The sequence below is a fragment of the Leucoraja erinacea genome, chromosome 6 (assembly GCF_028641065.1).
Source record: "Leucoraja erinacea ecotype New England chromosome 6, Leri_hhj_1, whole genome shotgun sequence".
In the NCBI taxonomy this organism is placed as follows: domain Eukaryota; kingdom Metazoa; phylum Chordata; class Chondrichthyes; order Rajiformes; family Rajidae; genus Leucoraja; species Leucoraja erinaceus.
Window position 1 is genome coordinate 85,261,994 of NC_073382.1, and position 19,719 is coordinate 85,281,712.

The following is a 19,719-nucleotide window of genomic DNA, read 5'->3' on the forward strand; positions in this document are numbered from 1 at the left end:
TTCAGGAGCATCAAGAGATGTATTTTTATCAATCAATAAATTACTTTCTTTTTGATGCAATTTAAAAAAAAAAGTTGCTTATGCTGTAAATTTGAAATAAAAGCAGAGAATGCTGTCAGATTTATTACTTTCAGAATTCTCTGTTTATTTTTATTACAATATGTTGAATAATCCTCAGTAAACTGGTGTATGGAGATATCACAACTTGATTCTAAAACTGATGTCAGTATTGCTGAGTATTTGGGTAGTCGCATCATTTCCATTTTGAATTATTTGTAATCTAACATTGTTTTCTCATACTGTAGCGAACATAATACTAGATAAATGACATTGTAATGAAAGAGGAAGGGATGAATCGGTCCTGTTTTTGTGCTAGATGATATGTCACAATGGGTAATTTGTGATTTTGTTCTTTTAACAGGGCGATATAAACAAGCAGTGTGTAATACTGGGAGATTGATATTTTAGAACTGGAAACTAGCAATTTGAAGATGGATTAAATGTCTAATTTGAAGTTCATTTCTGTTCTGAATTTTGTAAAGTTACTCATCATTGACGTATGATGATGTATGTAGATAATATCATTGAGTTGCATAATGAAGATGAAAAGGTTGGGATTTAAGCAGGCATACGAAATCTCTGTGGTAGTCAATATAGGTATAGAATAGATAATATATGGCAAAGAAAAGGATATTAATTAAAATTGTGACTTATTTTGGACTTTAAATTAAGGGGAGCTGATTATGCTGAGAGGGTGGGGGCAGGCTTTCCTTTATCCTGCGAATAACAGAAACAAAGGGCCTCATTATTCATTTTGAAACGATAATTATATAAATTGTTATAACAAGATGCCAGGGATCCTAGTCCATTATATATCTGTATGCGTCCACTTAATGTATCTGCTCTGAGAAGATACAGCATCAATACTGTGAAGGTTTGCATGTGCCCATTTCAGGTAGAACACAGGACATTTTACTTTTGAATGCAGCACAAATTGGTTTATTGCTATTAACATATGGTTGAAATGGGTGGCATGACTCTTAAAAACATTGATGTACAGAAGGATCATGGGATTCAAGTCCATAATGGCTTGAAAATAGTAACACTAGATATAGTGGCAAAGAATGCATATGGTATGCTTGCTTTCATAGGTCAGAGCATTGAGTATAAGGGTCAAGGAATAATGGTGCAAAACTCTCCAGTATTGTAAAAAGACACTTATAAGACATATACTTAGGCCACATTTAGAGTATTTTGTGGTTCTGGTTGCCCCATTACAGGAAGGAAGTAGAGGCTTTAGAAAGTGTCCAGAGGGGGTTTATCAGAATGATGCATGGAATGGCATTAGCTACATGAAGAGATTGGACAGACTTGGATTGTTTTCTCTGGAAAGTCAGAAGATGCAGGTAGACCTGATAGTTGTATAAAAAATTATGAAAGGCATAGATTGGGTAGATAGTCTGTAGCTTTTTTCTAGGATGGAAAAATCTGACACTAGAGGTCCTAGCTTTAAGGTGAGAGTGTCAAAGTTTGAAGGAAATGTTTAGAGACACAGCATGAAAGCAGACTCTTCATCCCAGAGTCCGCAACAACCATTGATCTGCCATTCGTACTAGTTCTATGTCATCCAACTTTTCCACACACTAGGGCAATTTACAGAGGCCAATTAACCCACAAACCCGCACATCGTTAGGATGTGGGAGGAAAATAGAGCACCCGGACGAAACCAACACGGTCACAGAGAGAACATACAAACTCCAAACAAGTAGCACCCAAGGTCATGATCAATGCCGGGTTTCTGGCGCTTGTGAGGCTGCAGCTCTACCTGCTATGCCCCCAAAGGAGATGTGCAGGACAAGTTTTTTACACAGAAGGTGGTGCGTGCCTGGAATACACTGCCCAGGATGGTGGTGGAAGCAGATACGATAGTGGCGTTTAATAGATTTCTGGATAGACATATGGATATGTAAGGATTGGAGGGATATAAATTATGTGAAAGCAGATAGGAATTGATCTTGGCATCATGTTCAGCACAGACATTGTGAGCTGAAATCCCTGTTCTGGTGTTGTACTGTTCTATGTTCTAAATCTTTTAAGTACTCTTCCCCCACTTAGTATTTGAAATCTTTAGTGTAGAACTAATGTTAAATCTATTGATGAATTTCAGTTGGAAAATAAATTGGATATGGAAAATATATACATAAAAGTTTTACTTTTATCTTGCAATTCCATGTTTCTGAATAGTAAGTAAGAAAACTTCAGGCTATTGGACAGTGTTTATATTATATGATGGATTTCTTAGTTTCACTTTTCTATACTATCTAAATGATGAGATACAGGAGAGTCCCAAATTAAAACACTACCTATCCATGTTCCTCAGAGATGTTACCTAATCTGCTGAGTTATTCCAGCATTTTGTGTCTTCCCAAGAGATATAGGAATTATGTTTTCTGATTTGTAAAATGAATTATAATCATGATTAGCCAGTAACATGGTGTATTACCAGTTTTAAATTAAAACATAATTTCTAGAAATATGAGAAAGGCAGCATCTTGGATGAGAAAGACTTAATGTTTCTGGTCATTGACCTTTTTTTAAAAATCAGAATAGTCATCAATTAGTGTTTCTCCATAATGCTGCCTGACCTGTTGGGTATTTTCGGCACTTTCATATCTCAGATGGCAGATGAGTTGGACAGGTACTTTGGATCCGTCTTCACTAAGGAGAACACAAACAATCTTCCTGATGTACTAGTGGCCAGAGGATCTGGGGTGATGGAGGAACTGAAGACAATCCACATTAGGCAGGAAATGGTATTGGGTAGACTGATGGGACTGAAGGCTGATAAATCCCCAGGGCCTCATGATCTGCATCCCAGGTTACTTAAGGAAGTGGCTCTAGAAATTGTGAATGCATTGGTGATCATTTTCTAATGTTCTATAGATTCAGGATCATTTCCTGTGGATTGTAGGGTAGCTAATGTTATCCCACTTTTTAAGAACATTGGGAGAGAGAAAACAAGGAATTATAGACCAGTTAGCCTGACATCGATGGTGGGGAAGATGCTGGAGTCAATCATAAAAGATGAAATAGCGGCACATTTGGATAGCAGTAACAGGATCGGTCCGAGTCAGCATGGATTTACGAAGGGGAAATCATGCTTGACATAGAAACATAGAAACAAAGAAACATAGAAAATAGATGCAGGAGGAGGCCATTCGGCCCTTCGAGCCAGCACCGCCATTCATTGTGATCATAGCTGATCGTCCCCTATCAATAACCCATGCCTGCCTTCTCCCGATATCCCTTGACTCCACTAGTCCCTAGAGCTCTATCTAACTCTCTCTTAAATCCATCCAGTGACTTGGCCTCCACTGCCCTCTGTGGCAAGGAATTCCTCTGGATCTTCTGGAATTTGTTTAGGACGTAACTAGGAAAATGGACAAGGGAGAGCCAGCAGATGTAGTGTTGCTGGACTTTCAGAAAGCATCTGATAAGACCCCACATAGGAGATTAGTGGGCAAAATTAGGGCACATGGTAATGGGGGTAGAGTGCTGACATGGATAGAAAATTGTTTGGCAGACAGGAAACAAAGAGTAGGGTTAAACGGGTCCCTTTCAGAATGGCAGGCAGTGACTAGTGGGGTACCGCAAGGCTCGGTGCTGGGACCGCAGCTATTTACAATATACATCAATGATTTTGATGAAGGGTTTCAAAGTAACATTAGTAAATTTGCAGATGACACAAAGCTGGGTGACAGTGTGAACTGTGAGGAGGATGCTATGAGAATGCAGTGTGACTTGGACAAGTTGGTGAGTGGGTAGATGGATGGCAGATGCAGTGTAATGCAGATAAATGTGAAGTTATCTACTTTGGTAACAAAAACAGGAAGGTCGATTATTATCTAAATGGTGTCAAGTTGGGAAAAGGGGAAATACAACGGGATCTGGGGGACCTTGTTCATTAGTCAATGAAAGTAAGCATGCAGGTACAGCAGGCAGTGAAGAAAGCGAATGGCTTGTCGGCCTTCATAACACGAGGAGTTGAGTATAGGAAAAAAGAGGTCCTTCTGCAATTGTACAGGGCCCTAGTGAGACCACACCTGAAGTATTGTGTGCAGTTTTGGTCCCCAAATTTGAGGTAGGACATTCTTGCTATTGAGGGTGTGCAGCATAGGTTCACCAGGTTAATTCCTGGGATGGCAGGACTGTCATATGCTGAAAGAATGGAGCGGCTGGGCTTGTATACTCCAGAATTTAGGATGAGAGGGGTTCTTAATGAAACATATAAGATTATCAAGGGTTTGGACACACTAGAGGCAGGAAACATGTTCCTAATGTTGGGGGAGTCCAGACCAGGGGCCACAGTTTAAGAATAAGGGGTAAGCCATTTAGAACGGAGATGAGGAAACACATTTTCACACAGTGAGTTGAGTCTGGAATTCTCTGCCTCAGAGGGCGGTGGAGGCCGGTTATCTGGATACTTTCAAGAGAGAGCTAGATAGGGCTTTTAAAGATAGTGGAGTCAGGGGATATGAGGATAGGGCAGGAACGAGGTACTGATTGTGGATGATTGTGATCACATTGAATGGCGGTGCTGGCTCAAAGGGCCAAATGGCCTACTCCTGCACCTATTGTCTACTGTCTATTGTCAGACTTCCAATATTTGTTTATCTTGACTTTTTGATAAAAATATTATTCTGCTTTACTGTTGTTTTAGAAACAAGACTTTGACATCCATGAAGAATGGCTCAGCTGTACTACAAAAGAAGTGATAATGCACCCTATAAAGACCGAATTTCTCTTCGCATTGTGAGAGCAGAATCAGAACTCTCTCCTGCAGAGAAGAGTTACCTGAGCGCTGTTGAGAAAGGTGATTACGCAAGTGTAAAGCAAGCACTCGAAGAAGCTGAAATTTATTTTAAAATCAACATTAATTGCATTGATCCTCTGGGACGAACTGCACTCCTCATAGGCATTGAAAATGAGAACTTGGAAATCATTGAACTTCTTCTGAGTTTCAATGTATACATAGGAGATGCTCTTCTACATGCCATCAGGAAGGAAGTAGTTGGAGCGGTTGAACTACTATTGAATCATAAGAAACCTAGTGGAGAAAAGCAAGTAAGTACATGAATAATGAATGACTTTTCTGAATTCTTAGTAGTTAATTATCCTGCGGCATGTTCTTTTCACTCTACAGGTTCTTTATAAGGAAAGTGCAATTCAGATATGGGGAATTTTACACAGCCTAATTTATTCAGCTGCCATTATTTGATACAATTATTTTTTCCCACAGTAGAAATGTCAATGACTTGTGGGCATTGCCTTAAGATGAGAGGGGAAAGGTTTAACAGAGATGTGTGGACCAAGTTTTACACAGCATGGTGGGTGCCTGGAACACGGTGCCAGGGGTGGTGGTGCAAGCAGATACGATAGTGGTTTAAGATGCTTTCGGATAGGCAAATGGATTGGGAGGGATATGGAACACGTGCAGGCAGTTTAACTTGGCATCATGCTCGGTGTGAACATTTCGGGCCAAAGTGCCTGTTCCTGTGCTATACTGTTCTATGAGAAAGGTTGAATAGATACTGGAAGAACATAGTTGAGCTCTGATCCAACATACAAACAATAAATAGTAGGGTTAATCATGCAGAAAGAAAAATAAATATTTAATAACTACACTCAAGTGAGATTAACATAGATGGATACGGTAATAATATTTTTGAAGATATGAGTGTTAAGTTTCATAAAATATTAATTAATCTTAAATTATTTAACGGATAAATAGCAACCTGCAGATTAATTTTAGTCACCAAGGCAAATTCTTTGTATGTATACATACTTGGCTAATAAAATGTATTTAATTCAATTCAATTCAATGCACATTTGTATTTTCTCAAAATGTTCCTTTTTATTAGCATAAATTATTACAAACAGAGAGGAATTCAACAACGTGTGCTTTCAGAAATAAAGTTGCTGAATTCTAGTCTTTATCCTCTGCCCACTTCTGGCTTTTTCAAGTACCAAATGGTTCATTAATATAATGACATATGCTTATTGCGATATCTCTGGAATGATAACAACTGTTCAAGAGAGGGTTGCAGGAGGGAGGCATCCATAGAGCAATTGGGTAGAATTGATCCAAGAGCAACAGAGGTAACATGTTATATATATATATTTATATCTATATATATATTGGATGCATTGATTACTCATTTATCTTGCTAAACCGTTAAGTGTATTCAATGTTATTTTGCACGCTTAGGAGCTTGGACACATAGGAATTCCTCATCAAAAGATAAAAAATAAAAAGTTATTTTGAAATTACCACCTACTGTCCTGGTAGTCATATAACAATAATAGAATTACTTACTTACCCTGGCCATCAATCACTAGCATTTAGCTTACTACAGACACAGAGATGAGGTGAGGAACCTCCCTGTCTGAAGAAGGGTTTCGGCCCGAGCGCTCCATAGATGCTGCTGCACCCGCTGAGTTTCTCCAGCTTTTTTGTGTAACCTTCGATTCTCCAGCATCTGCAGTTCCCTCTTAAACACCTCCCTGTGAGCGTTTGGCAATGTCAGCAGTGTCCAGTTTCAACTGTTCTCTCTTCTCCTCCACCCCAAGCATTCTTCATTTAATATGTTATGTCTGAAACAGCTCAAATGCTATGGTTCAAAATATCTTCTGAAGTAGATCTGTTCAATCTGCATTTGAACGAATTGGTGCAACTTGGTTCCATTGACTCTTGATAGAGTGTTTGTTTTATTAGCTTATACCTACTGAAATAATGACCCATAATCTGCACAAGGTAGTTATTCACAGTCTTTGAGTTGATTCTTTTTCCTCATACCTCAGATCTAACTCGTTTCATGATAAGAATTGTTAAAATTGCTCGGTGACAAAACTATTGCAGCATCAATGACATAGGTTAGTCATGGCCAAGCAAACTGCTGATTGAAAGACAAAGTGCTAGAATAACTCAGTCAGTCAGGCAGCATCTTTGGACCGAATGGACAGAGGATATTTTAAGTCAGAACCCTTCTTCAGGCTGATGGAGTAGGGGGGGAAATGGTGGAAAAGAGAGATAGTGTTTGGGAAAGAGGAGTGAAATGTAAAGGGGAGGAGGCTATGGATGGAAGGGGACAGGGGGAAGGAGGGATATCGGTGGAAGGTGAGGGATGGGAGATGAGGATACGGAGGAGCAGAAAGAAACAGGGTAGTAGGGGAAATGTGTGAGCACCAGGGTGGGGAGAGGAAAGGGGAGGGGGTTATTACTTGAAATTGGAGAGTTGAATGTTAATACCATTGGGTTGTAGGCTTCCCCATCAGAACATCCGGTGCTAGAAGAACAGCACCTTCTATTCTGCTTAGGCAACCTACAGTATATCTCAATGGTATGAACATTGAATTCTCCAATTTAAAGCAATCCCACCTCTCCCCGGCCCCCCACTCCTCACCTTACCCTGGTGTAGACACATTTTTCTCGTCATCCTGGTCCTTAGACCTCCCATAGGGTCCCCTCCCCTCTCATCTCAAAGCCTCTATTTCCCTTTTATCCATCCCTCATTCCTTCCTCTCACTCGGCATTACATTCCACTCCTCTCCTTTCCTTATCTGACACCCTTTTGTCATCTTTTCACCTCTAGTCTCTGCTACTTACTCTACTCATCTGCCATTCACCCTTGCCCTCACCTGTATTCACCTATCACTTGCCTAGCTTTGCCCCATCCCTACCTCAGATTCTACCTGACCCACTCAGTTTCTCCAGCGCTTTGTTTTGCTCACGATTTCAGCATCTGCAGTCCCTTGTGTCTCCTGCTGATTAACACCTTTTCTAAATTGATGAATCAATGCTCCTCCATGTTGATTGTCACATGGAAGAAATACAGCAACCAACGAGGGCACAGGAATGTACTGTGTTGGGAATGTCATTGTTCAACACTAAGATTGGTGTTGTTGGTGATTCGCTTGACTGTGCTGTTTACAATGCAGCAGTATTGGGGTCCCAGCAGATGCTAACACAGTCAACAGGATGTTTAAACCTGCTTTGATCACATTTTTACCAATCCAACTGCTGCCTGTTCGTTTGCTCATGACAGTTCTGCCGTGAATAACTGCTACAGTCTTTGTGACAAGAAGTTCTTATCATCGCACAGAGGATCTCTATAATTTGCTGCAGCTCATGAAGGTTGACAAATCTCCGGGACCTGATCATATATATCTAAGGACACTGCTGGGGCCATTGCTGTTTATTATCTAATCAATGATTTGGATGAGAACATACATGGATGATTAGCAAGTTTGCAGATGCCACTAAAATTGTTGGTGTTGTAGACGGTAAAGATAGTTGTCAAAGATTACAGCAGGATCTTGATCAGTTGGGCTGAGGAATGGTTAATGGAATTTAATATTGAGAAATGTGTGGTGTTGCATTTTGGGAAGTCTAACATGGGCAGGACCTACAGAGTGAATGGTAGGGTTCTGAGGAGTGTTGTGGAGTAAAGAAATCTAGGAGTGCAGGTACGTAGTTCCTTGAAAGTGGTGTCACAGGTGGATAGGGTGGCCAAGAAGGCTTTTGGCACATCAGTTGGAGTATAGAGTATGGAGGTTGGGAGATCATGTTACAGTTATATGATCCGTTGGTGAGGCCACATTTTGAGTATGGTGTTAAATTTTGGTCACCATGTCATAGGAAAGATGCCGTCAAGCTTAAAAGATTTCAGAGAAGATTTACCAGGATATTGCCAGGACTCAAGGGACTGAGCTATAGGGAGAGGTTGAGCAGGCTAGGGATTTATTCCTTCGAGCGCAGGAGGATGAGGGATCTTATAGAGGTATAAAAAATCATGAGAGGAATAGATTTGGTAAACGCACAGTCTTTTGCCCCGAGTAGGGGAATCGAGAACTATAGTACATAGGTTTAAGGTGAGGGGGGAAAGATTTAATGGGAATCTGAGGGGTAACTTTATTTACACCAAGGGTGGTGGGTTTATAGAACAAGCTTCCGGAAGAAGTCGTTGAGGCAGGTATCATCGCTATGTTTAAGAAACATTTAGATAGGGTAGGTTTAGAGGGCTATGAGCCAAGCAAGTTGGATTAGTTTAGATGGGGCATGTTGGTTGGCATGGGCAAGTTTGGCCAAAGGGCCTGTTTCCACGCTCTATGACTCTATGACTATTATATAGCTCTACCATTGTAATAATTACAAAGCAGAACACATCTGGTAATTCAAATTTATATATTCAGGAAACAACATAAACGCATTACATACCACAACTTATAATTTCAAGATCAGCATATCTTTGTGCCTTAGAATTGCCAATAGAAAAGTGTGCAGTCATGCACTTCGGTAGTACTCTACCAAAATAGGAACTCGAGGGGCAGCGTTTTCACACACGGGGTGGTGGGTATATCAACGAGCTACTCTCCTCTCCTTTCCTCACCTTTTCCCTCCTCTCCCCTCTCCTCTCCTTTACTCCCCTCTGCTCCCCTCTCCACTGCTCTCCTTCTCCCCACATCTACTCCCCACATCTCCTCTCCCCTCGTCCCCCACCTTTCAACCCCCTCCTGTCTCCCCCCCACCCTCTCTCTCTCTCTCCTCTCCCCTCAAATCCTGTGGAATTCTCTGCCTCAGAGGGCGATGGAGGCAGGTTCACTGGATGCTTTCAAGAGAGAGCTAGATAGGGTTCTTAAAAATAGCTGAGTTAGGGGATATGGGGAGAAGGAAGGAACGGGGTACCAATTGGGGATGATCAACCATGATCACATTAAATGGCGGTGTTGGCTCGAAGGGCCTAATGGCCTACTCCTGAACCTATTTTCTATTGTCTATTTTCCACCAGAGGAGGTAGTTGATGCTGGTATATTAACAACATTTTAAAAACTTATGGACAGGTACAAAGATAGGAAAGGTTTATAGGACGATGGGCCAAACACAGGCATGTGGAACCAAGCCAGGCCATCTTGAATTTCATGGGCCAGTTGGGCCTGTTAATAATAGCTATAATTACTTAATTAATAGCTATATAATAAAGGGCCTGTTTCCATGTTGTACAACTATGACCATGAAGCAAATCCTGTATGCATGTAAACATCAAAACGTGGATTACTTTAGCTATAAGCTGATGAGTGGCAAGAGACAATTGTTTCACACAGCAACCAAGCAATGATCATCTCCCTCAGATATCTGCCAACCATCTCTCTCTGACATTCAATGGCATTAGTTTATTTAAATTATCTTCCATAACAAACTGTCCAACACAACATTAAAATATAAGCCATCCAGGAATGAAAACATTAAGTACAGGTAGACAAAAATGCTGGAGGAACTCAGCGGGTGAGGCAGCATCCATGGAGAGAAGGAATAGGCGACGTTTCGGGTCAAGACCCTTCTTCAGACTGATGTTGGATGGGGGGGGGGAGTGGTTGCGGGAAAAATAAAGGAAGATGCGGAGGCTGTAAGCTTGTGGGAGAGCTGGGATGGGGAAGGAGGGAGAAAGCAAGGACGATCTGAAATTAGAGAAGTCAATATTCATACCGCTGGGTGTAAACTACCCAAGCGAAATATGAGGTGCTGTTCCTCCAATTTGCGCTGGGCCTCGCTCTGGCAATGGAGGAGGGCCAGGACAGAAAGGTCGGATTCGGAATGGGAGGGGGAGTTGAAGTGCTGAGCCACTGGGAGATCAGGTTTGTGAGTGCGAACTGAGCGGAGGTGTTGGGCGAGTAACATGAAGGCAATGATTTTGTTGTTATTTATAATTTTTTTAATTTTATTTAATTTCATTTTTTTTTTTGTTTTCTTTTTCTCACTTTCAAGAACGCAGTTTACTTAACCATCATCATGCATTTAACGGCAACTACTGCGCACTCCACTCCACTGCTATCCCCATTCTTCTCTTCTTTCTCTTTTCTCTTTTTCAATTATTGGTCAAAGTTTTAAAAAAAAAGACCTGCCCCCCCCCCCCCCCCGACATCAGTCTGAAGAAGAGTCTCAACCTGAAACGTCACCTATTCCTTCTCTCCATAGATGTTGCCTCACCTGCTGAGTTCCTCTAGCATTTTTGTCGACCTTCGATTTTTCCAACATCTGCAGTTCTTTCTTAAACATTAAGTACAGTATCTTTTCACACAATGTATCCAATGTCTGTGTGTGCTGTGTTATTTTTAAATTTTTAAAACATATCGCCAGTTTTTTATTGGATAAGATCATCAAGGGATATGGATCAATGGCAGGTCATTATATTTAAGATACAGGCCAGCCATGGTCAAAGTTAATGTCAGAATAAATCTGCAGTCAAGAAATGACTTTGATTAGAAGTCACTTCAAGTTTCCGCTAAAATTAATTTTCAAGTCACAAACTTAAAATCTTTTAAGAATCAGCATGATTGCTATTTGATTAAAGTAGGATTGTTTCTTATTTCCTATCCATTAAAAAAATATTTATTCTTGCATTTATGAGGATAATTTTATTAATACAGCTGTCAAGGGAAATTTTTGAGAATAATCTCTGGCTTTCCATCTGTGAGTAATTGGATTTAAAATATTTGAAGATAAATCTAAACTGGATCATTTAATAGTTTAATTGCAATGCATCAATATACGTGTCTGGTGATATACAAGTCTTTGAAACGAGGAAAAAGAAAATGTGCCACTTGTCCATCCAGGATAGTGAGTGTAGTTTGAAGAACAAACTTGAATCAATGTACTTCTCAAAATCAATGGCCTGTTTTGGGGGCGTTGTGAATTAAACCAGATTCCGAACACAGCATTAGTGCTTCTTGGTTCAAAATTTCCTGATTTCTTTCCATTGATTCAATCATTTCTACCCAAATTGCATCTAAAGCCAACTGAACACAAACTTGTGAATTCCACTACGTGTTTTGAGCTAAACTTAGGTTCAGCTCAAAATAATACATGTCCTGTTTGTTCCACAGGTTCCACCAATACTACTGGATAAACAGTATTCAGAATTTACACCAGATATTACACCAATAATTCTCGCAGCTCACACCAACAATTATGAGATAATAAAACTGCTTGTTCAAAGAGGAGTCTCTATACCGCAGCCTCATGAAGTTCGTTGTAACTGTGTTGAGTGTGTTTCCAGCTCGGATGTTGACAGTTTGCGTCATTCCCGATCAAGGCTGAACATATACAGAGCTTTAGCAAGCCCATCTTTGGTTGCTTTATCAAGTGAAGACCCCTTTCTAACAGCATTTCATTTGAGCTGGGAGCTTCAGGAACTAAGTAAAGTAGAAAATGAATTTAAATCAGAGTATGAAGAATTATCTCATCAATGTGAATCATTCGCAAAAGATTTATTGGACCAGACAAGGAGCTCCAGAGAATTAGAAATTATACTTAATTATAGAGATGACAATAGCATTCTGGAAGTCCAGACAACAAATGATCTTTCCAGATTAAAGCTGGCAATTAAGCATCATCAGAAAGAGGTAAGACTTTCTGATATTTTATGTCAGTTTGTTGTATGAATAGTCAATAGAATGGGCACCATTAAAATTAAACTAATGTCGGCACCATTCGAGATTATAATCTAGATTTTTTCATGCTAGGAGAACGTGGAAGTGAAAGATAATGATAGTTCATTACAAGTTAGAAAATATTTTTACTTGAAGTAATTAATATAATTGGAATAATATTAGAATACAAAATGTTAGTTTTGCAAAATATCTGGTTATAAACCTAAAGACATTGATAATGTTTGTATAGTTCAGTAGACATAAGTAAGAACACACTTTTTCATTCAATCATTGTTCATTTAGAAATGAATTAGAATAATTTCAATAATTATCTGTAACGTCTTGTTTACTTCTTTATATACAAAAGATCTCTGTGCATTGAATTGTATTTTCTCATTCCATCAATCTAATATTAATCAATTGGCCAATAATTTTATTGGACGCATTAATTATGTAAAAAATACTTTATTTACTGTGGGATTCAACTTTCCTTTTGACACGAGGAGAATCCTGACTTAAGAAGTCTGAGTGCAGGGAAGATTCACAAGGATGTTGCCAGGACTTGAGGACCAGACCTATAGAGGGAGTGGTTAGGTAGGCTAGGACTATATTCTTTGTAGTGCAGGAGACCGAGGGGTGATTTTATAGAGATGTATAAAATAATAAGTTGAATAGGTAGGATGAATGCACAGAATACGTTAAGATGAAGCTCCTGATTCCATGCTGCATGACTCTGACTCAAGTCGACATGGTCACTGGTGCATAAAGAAACCAAGATCTCATCTTTCTATCTTGACATTCTACTATATGAACAACAAGATAGAAACAGAAAAGGGAGAAAGTGGTTGAGCCAGAAGGGTTCTTAACCAAGTGAAATATATTATATGTCAGAAAGAACACATGGGGATGAAAAGATCCTCAGAGATTGGAGCCTAGAAAACCAAATCCTAGAGTCCTGTTGTTAATGGGAATCATTGATCCGAAGTGATGGCACCGGAAGTTGTTCTGATTCTGTGACAAATGATAGATAAGTAGAGAGTTCACACTGTATAGTTTGGGGAACTCTGTTAATTCAATTTCAAGAGTTCCTGAAGTCACAAAGAGCCAGAATTACGTAATGTTGATATTGATAGCTTCTGAAGCACCAACTAGAATTTCAATGGATACCTTGAATGTAAACCTGAAGGCAATGATTTTGCTGGGCATCTCTGCTTGGCATTAACAAATCTGTAATTATATCTGTTTTTATATTCAGCACAAAGGATCTGCAAAAAATGGATGGCCTGCTTTCCAGGGACTGGTTATAGATTAATTACTTAAGACATCCTCCATTACGTCTTAAGATTATGCAATTGGAGCAGAATTAGGCCAATTAGTGCATCAAGTCTATTACGCCATTCAATCTATCTATCTCTCCTAACTTCATTCTCCTGCCTTCTCCCCATGACCTCTGACACCTGTACTAATCAATAATTTATCTCTGTCTTAAATGTATCCATTGACGGCCTCCACAGCCTTCTGTTACAGAATTCCACAGATTCACAACCCTCTGACTAAAGAAATTCCTCCTCATCTCCTTCCTAAAGGTACGTCCTTTAATTCTGAGGCTATGACCTCTGATCCTAGACTCTCCCACTAGTGGAAATATCCTCTCCACATCCACTCTATCCAAGCCTTGCACTATTTGGTAACTTTCAATGAGGTTCCCCCTCATCCTTCCAAACTCCGGCGGGTACAGACCCAGTGCTGTCAAACGCTCATCATATGTTAACCCAATCATTCCTGGGATCATTCTTGTAAACCTTCTCTGGATCCTCTCCAGAGCCAGCACATCCTTCTCAGATATGGGGCACAAAATTGCTCACAATACTCCGAATGAGGCCTGACTAATGCCTTACAGAGCCTCAGCATTACATCCCTGTTTTTGTATTCTAGTTCTCTTGAAATAATTGCTAGCATTACGTTTGCCTTCCTTACTACCAATTCGAATTGCAAATTAATCTTTTGGGAATCCTGCACTAGCATTCCCAAGTCCCTTTGCACCTCCAATTTCTGGATTATCTCCCCATTTAGAAAGTAGCCTACATCTTTATTCCTATTACCAAAATGCATGGCTCCACACTTTGTTACACTGTATTCCATCTGCCACTTCTTTGGCCACTCTCCAAACCTGTCCAAGCCCTTCTGCAGAGTCATTGCTTTCTCTACACTACCTGCCCCTCCACCTATTTTCGGATGATCTACAAACTTGGCCACAAGACCTTCAATCCCCTCATCCAAATCATTAATATTGGTGAAGAGTAGCGACCCCAGCACTGACCCCTGCGGAACTCTGCTGGTCACTTGCAGCCCAACCACAAAAAGCCCCTTTTATTGCCACTAATTGCCTTTTATCATCCAGCCAACCTTCTATCCATGTAAGAAACCATGGGCTCTCATCTTCCTGAGCAGCCTCACGTGTGACAACTTAGAAACATAGAAATTAGGTGCAGGAGCAGGCCATTCGGCCCTTCGAGCCTGCACCGCCATTCAATATGATCATGGCTGATCATCCAACTCAGTATCCCGTACCTGCCTTCTCTCCATACCCTCTGATCCCCTTAGCCACAAGGGCCACATCTAACTCCCTCTTAAATATAGCCAATGATCTGGCCTCGACTACCTCTGCGGCAGAGAGTTCCAGAGACTCACCACTCTCTGTGTGAAAAAAGTTCTTCTCATCTCGGTTTTAAAGGATTTCCCCCTTATCCTTAAGCTGTGACCCCTTGTCCTGGACTTCCCCAACATCGGGAACAATCTTCCTGCATCTAGCCTGTCCAACCCCTTAAGAATTTTGTAAGTTTCTATAAGATCCCCTCTCAATCTCCTAAATTCTAGAGAGTATAAACCAAGTCTATCCAGTCTTTCTTCATAAGACAGTCCTGACATCCCAGGAATCAGCCTGGTGAACCTTCTCTGCACTCCCTCTATGGCAATAATGTCCTTCCTCAGATTTGGAGACCAAAACTGTACGCAATACTCCAGGTGTGGTCTCACCAAGACCCTGTACAACTGCAGTAGAACCTCCCTGCTCCTATACTCAAATCATTTTGCTATGAAAGCTAACATACCATTCGCTTTCTTCATTGCCTGCTGCACCTGCATGCCTACTTTCAATGACTGGTGTACCATGACACCCAGGTCTCGCTGCATCTCCCCTTTTCCTAGTCGGCCACCATTTAGATAATAGTCTGCTTTCCTGTTTTTGCCACCAAAATGGATAACCTCACATTTATCCACATTATACTGCATCTGCCAAACATTTGCCCACTCACCCAGCCTATCCAAGTCACCTTGCAGTCTCCTAGCATCCTCCTCACAGCTAACACTGCCCCCCTGCTTAGTGTCATCCGCAAACTTGGAGATATTGCCTTCAATTCCCTCATCCAGATCATTAATATATATTGTAAATAGCTGGGGTCCCAGCACTGAGCCTTGGGGTACCCCACTAGTCACTGCCTACCATTGTGAAAAGGACCCATTTACTCCTACTCTTTGCTTCCTGTTTGCCAGCCAGTTCTCTATCCACATCAATACTGAACCCCCAATGCCGTGTACTTTAAGTTTGTATACTAATCTCTTATGTGGGACCTTGTCGAAAACCTTCTGGAAGTCCAGATACACCACATCCACTGGTTCTCCCCTATCCACGCTACTAGTTACATCCACGAAAAATTCTATAAGATTCGTCAGACATGATTTACCTTTCGTAAATCCATGCTGACTTTGTCGAATGATTTCACCACTTTCCAAATGTGCTGCTATCCCATCTTTAATAACTGACTCTAGCAGTTTCCCCACTACCGATGTTAGACTAACTGGTCTGTAATTCCCCGTTTTCTCTCTCCCTCCCTTCTTAAAAAGTGGGGTTACGTTTGCTACCCGCCAATCCTCAGGAACTACTCCAGAATCTAAAGAGTTTTGAAAGATTATTACTAATGCATCCACTATTTCTGGAGCTACTTCCTTAAGTACTCTGGGATGCAGCCTATCTGGCCCTGGGGATTTATCGGCCTTTAATCCATTCAATTTACCCAACACCACTTCCCGGCTAACCTGGATTTCACTCAATTCCTCCAACTCATTTGACCCGCCGTCCCCTGCTATTTCCGGCAAATTATTTATGTCTTCCTTAGTGAAGACGGAACCAAAGTAGTTATTCAATTGGTCCGCCATATCCTTGTTCCCCATGATCAACTCACCTGTTTCTGACTGCAAGGGACCTACATTTGTTTTAACTAATCTCTTTCTTTTCACATATCTATAAAAACTTTTGCAGTCAGTTTTTATGTTCCCTGCCAGTTTTCTTTCATAATCTATTTTTCCTTTCCTAATTAAGCCCTTTGTCCTCCTCTGCTGGTCTCTGAATTTCTCCCAGTCCTCCGGAATTTCTCCCAGTCCTCCGGCCATGCTTTTTCTGGATAATTTGTACGCATCATCCTTCGCTTTGATCCTATCCCTGATTTCCCTTGTTATCCACGGATGTACTACCTTCCCTGATTTATTCTTTTGCCAAACTGGGATGAACAATTTTTGTAGTTCATCCATGCAGTCTTTAAATGTCTTCCATTGCATATCCACCGTCAACCCTTTTAGAATTAATTGCCGGTCAATCTTGGCCAATTCACGTCTCATACCCTCAAAGTTACCTTTCTTTAAGTTCAGAACCATTGTTTCTGAATTAACAATATCACTCTCCATCCTAATGAAGAACTCAACCATATTATGGTCACTCTTGCCCAAGGGGGCACGTACAACAAGACTGCTAACTAACCCTTCCTCATTACTCAATACCCAGTCTAAAATAGCCTGCTCGCTCGTTGGTTCCTCTACATGTTGATTTAGGTAACTATCCCACATACATTCCAAGAAATCTTCTTCCTCAGCACCCCAGCCAATTTGATTCACCCAATCTATATGTAGATTGAAGTCACCCATTATAACTGTTTTGCCTTTGTCGCACGCATGTCTAATTTCCTGTTTGATACCATCTCCAACTTCACTACTACTGTTAGGTGGCCTGTACACAACATCCACCAGCGTTTTCTGCCCCTTAGTGTTTCGCAGCTCTACCCATACCAATTCCACATCCTCCAAACTAATGTCCTTCCTTTCCATTGCGTTAATCTCCTCTCTAATCAGCAACGCTACCCCACCTCCTTTTCCTTTCTCTCTATCCCTCCTGAATATTGAATATCCCTGGATGTTCAGCTCCCAGCCTTGGTCACCCTGGAGCCATGTCTTCTTATCAAACTTATCAAGGCTTTCTGAAAGTCTAGGTAAACAACATCCACAGACTATCCTGCTATTTACTTAATTTACTTCTTCTTCATTACCATTAGATAGATCAAGGTTCACTGTCATTTGACCACTGGAAAAAACCATCAAACGCTGCATGAAATGCATTGATGCAATATATTTGTCAATGGTAAAGATGGGGCTGGATTGGTAATTACCCTCCATGATTCCAAACCATATCCTAACGTGAGTCACAGCATTTTAAGAGAACTGAAAAATATTGGCATGGGCTTTGTCAAGAAAACGGCTCCTGAAGTATAAGGCTAAAATATTAACGTATGCAAATACTCTCATCCTCATTTCAGGTTGGTTTTAAGGCATAAACTATTTAATTACACTGAATACATTGAAATCTATATTTTAAGCTCTAAAATACGATGCAACCTTGTTGATACTCATTCGTATACATTGTGATGTGGCAAAGGGAATTTTCAATACATTTGCATTTATCCTTCTCAGTTATATATCTTGTGCATTAATTCATTCTGCATTTTAAAATGTATAATTCTTGTCTTCTAGTTTGTTGCTCAGCCAAATTGTCAGCAGCTTCTTGCTTCCCGTTGGTACGACGAGTTTCCTGGCTGGAGACGGCGGCACTGGATTGTTAAATTCATAACCTGCATCAGCATTGGATTATTATTTCCAATTTTTTCCGTGTGCTATTTGATAGCACCAAAAAGCACATTAGGCCTTTTTATCAGGAAACCATTTATTAAGTTTATCTGCCATACTGCATCGTACTTGACCTTTCTTTTTATGCTATTAATGGCTTCTCAACACATTGCCCGGACTGATTTAAATATGCAAGGTCCTCCACCGACCATTGTGGAATGGATGATACTGCCCTGGGTGCTAGGTAACTTATTTGTATGTATATGCAAATATTACATTCAATGTAATGAAATAGTAGCTTAAGTATTATTATTGTGTATGTAACAGTAAATTTTCTGTTGCAGTTTTAGTGAACAAACTTCAATTCATTGTGGGTGATATAAATAGGGTGTTAAAATAATTTGAAAAGGCATCAGATATTAGAGTTCTTAAACTTTGAAATATGTTGCATTTCTCTGCATTAAATCAAAAGTAAACTATGTTTTGCTTAAATTAATGATGTAAAGGAACAAAAGACATATAGTATTTGGATTGCTTGAGTCATGATCAAATTTTAAACCCATATTTTTTTAAATAGCATACCAGAAAGTTCAATGTAATTTTTGTGAAAATTTATGGATACCTTTAAAGTCAACATCTTTACAGTGGAGACAACATGGTGAAATTATCCAAATAATGCAGAGAAAGCAAAGGTCAGGCTACAGTTGCACTGACTCTAAAGTAGCGAATCAGGGGTTTGCAAGCCTAGAAGGAAGATTCATTTGTTCGTAGTGTCTGTAAAAGGAAGGTTTCTGAGGAGGGATCAAAGTAGTTAGTGAGAAAAGCCAGCTGCAGGAGAGAAAAAATCGGAGGCTGGAATGAGGATCAGGATGTTATGTTCACAACTGTAGATTAAGTGGTGGATGTTGATTGCTCAAGAGTGCAATTTCTGAACATGAGTTTGGGAAGAACAAGAATCCCACTGGCTCAGCTTTGAGGAAAGTGGATCTGAAGAGCTTATTTTCTCAGTAGATAGTTACAAGGTGTGGTTTTTAACTGAATATGGCCACTTTTGATATCAGCTCTATCAAACTGCTCCTGAAGTATAGGGTCTCAAATATTACCCTAATCCTCATTTCTAACTATTTTTAACTATTTAATGTTGTCACTAATAAATGGTAACTATCTGTTGTTATATTTGCTGAAACTTTATTCTTTAACATAAACTGTACATATAAAAAACCAAACTGCTGAAAGAAGTCTGCAGGTCAGGCTGCATTTGTGGATAATAAATATTTCAATCCC

General features: G+C 40.2%; 1 protein-coding gene across 2 annotated transcripts in view; it reads left to right on the top strand.

Moving 5' to 3' along the window:
- Positions 1-19,719, top strand: part of LOC129698382 (short transient receptor potential channel 4-like) — a 94,081-nt gene that overhangs the window by 49,300 nt on the left and 25,062 nt on the right. Inside the window, exons 2-4 of one of the 2 annotated variants that reach the window (XM_055637498.1) lie at positions 4,721-5,124; positions 11,941-12,459; positions 18,343-18,679. In XM_055637498.1, the coding sequence (XP_055493473.1) occupies positions 4,747-5,124; positions 11,941-12,459; positions 18,343-18,679 (1,234 nt within the window). In that variant the 5' untranslated portion in view covers positions 4,721-4,746. Of the gene's footprint in view, positions 1-3,515; positions 5,125-11,940; positions 12,460-18,342; positions 18,680-19,719 lie in introns of those variants that run through there. The other variant, XM_055637499.1, reaches the window with a different exon arrangement.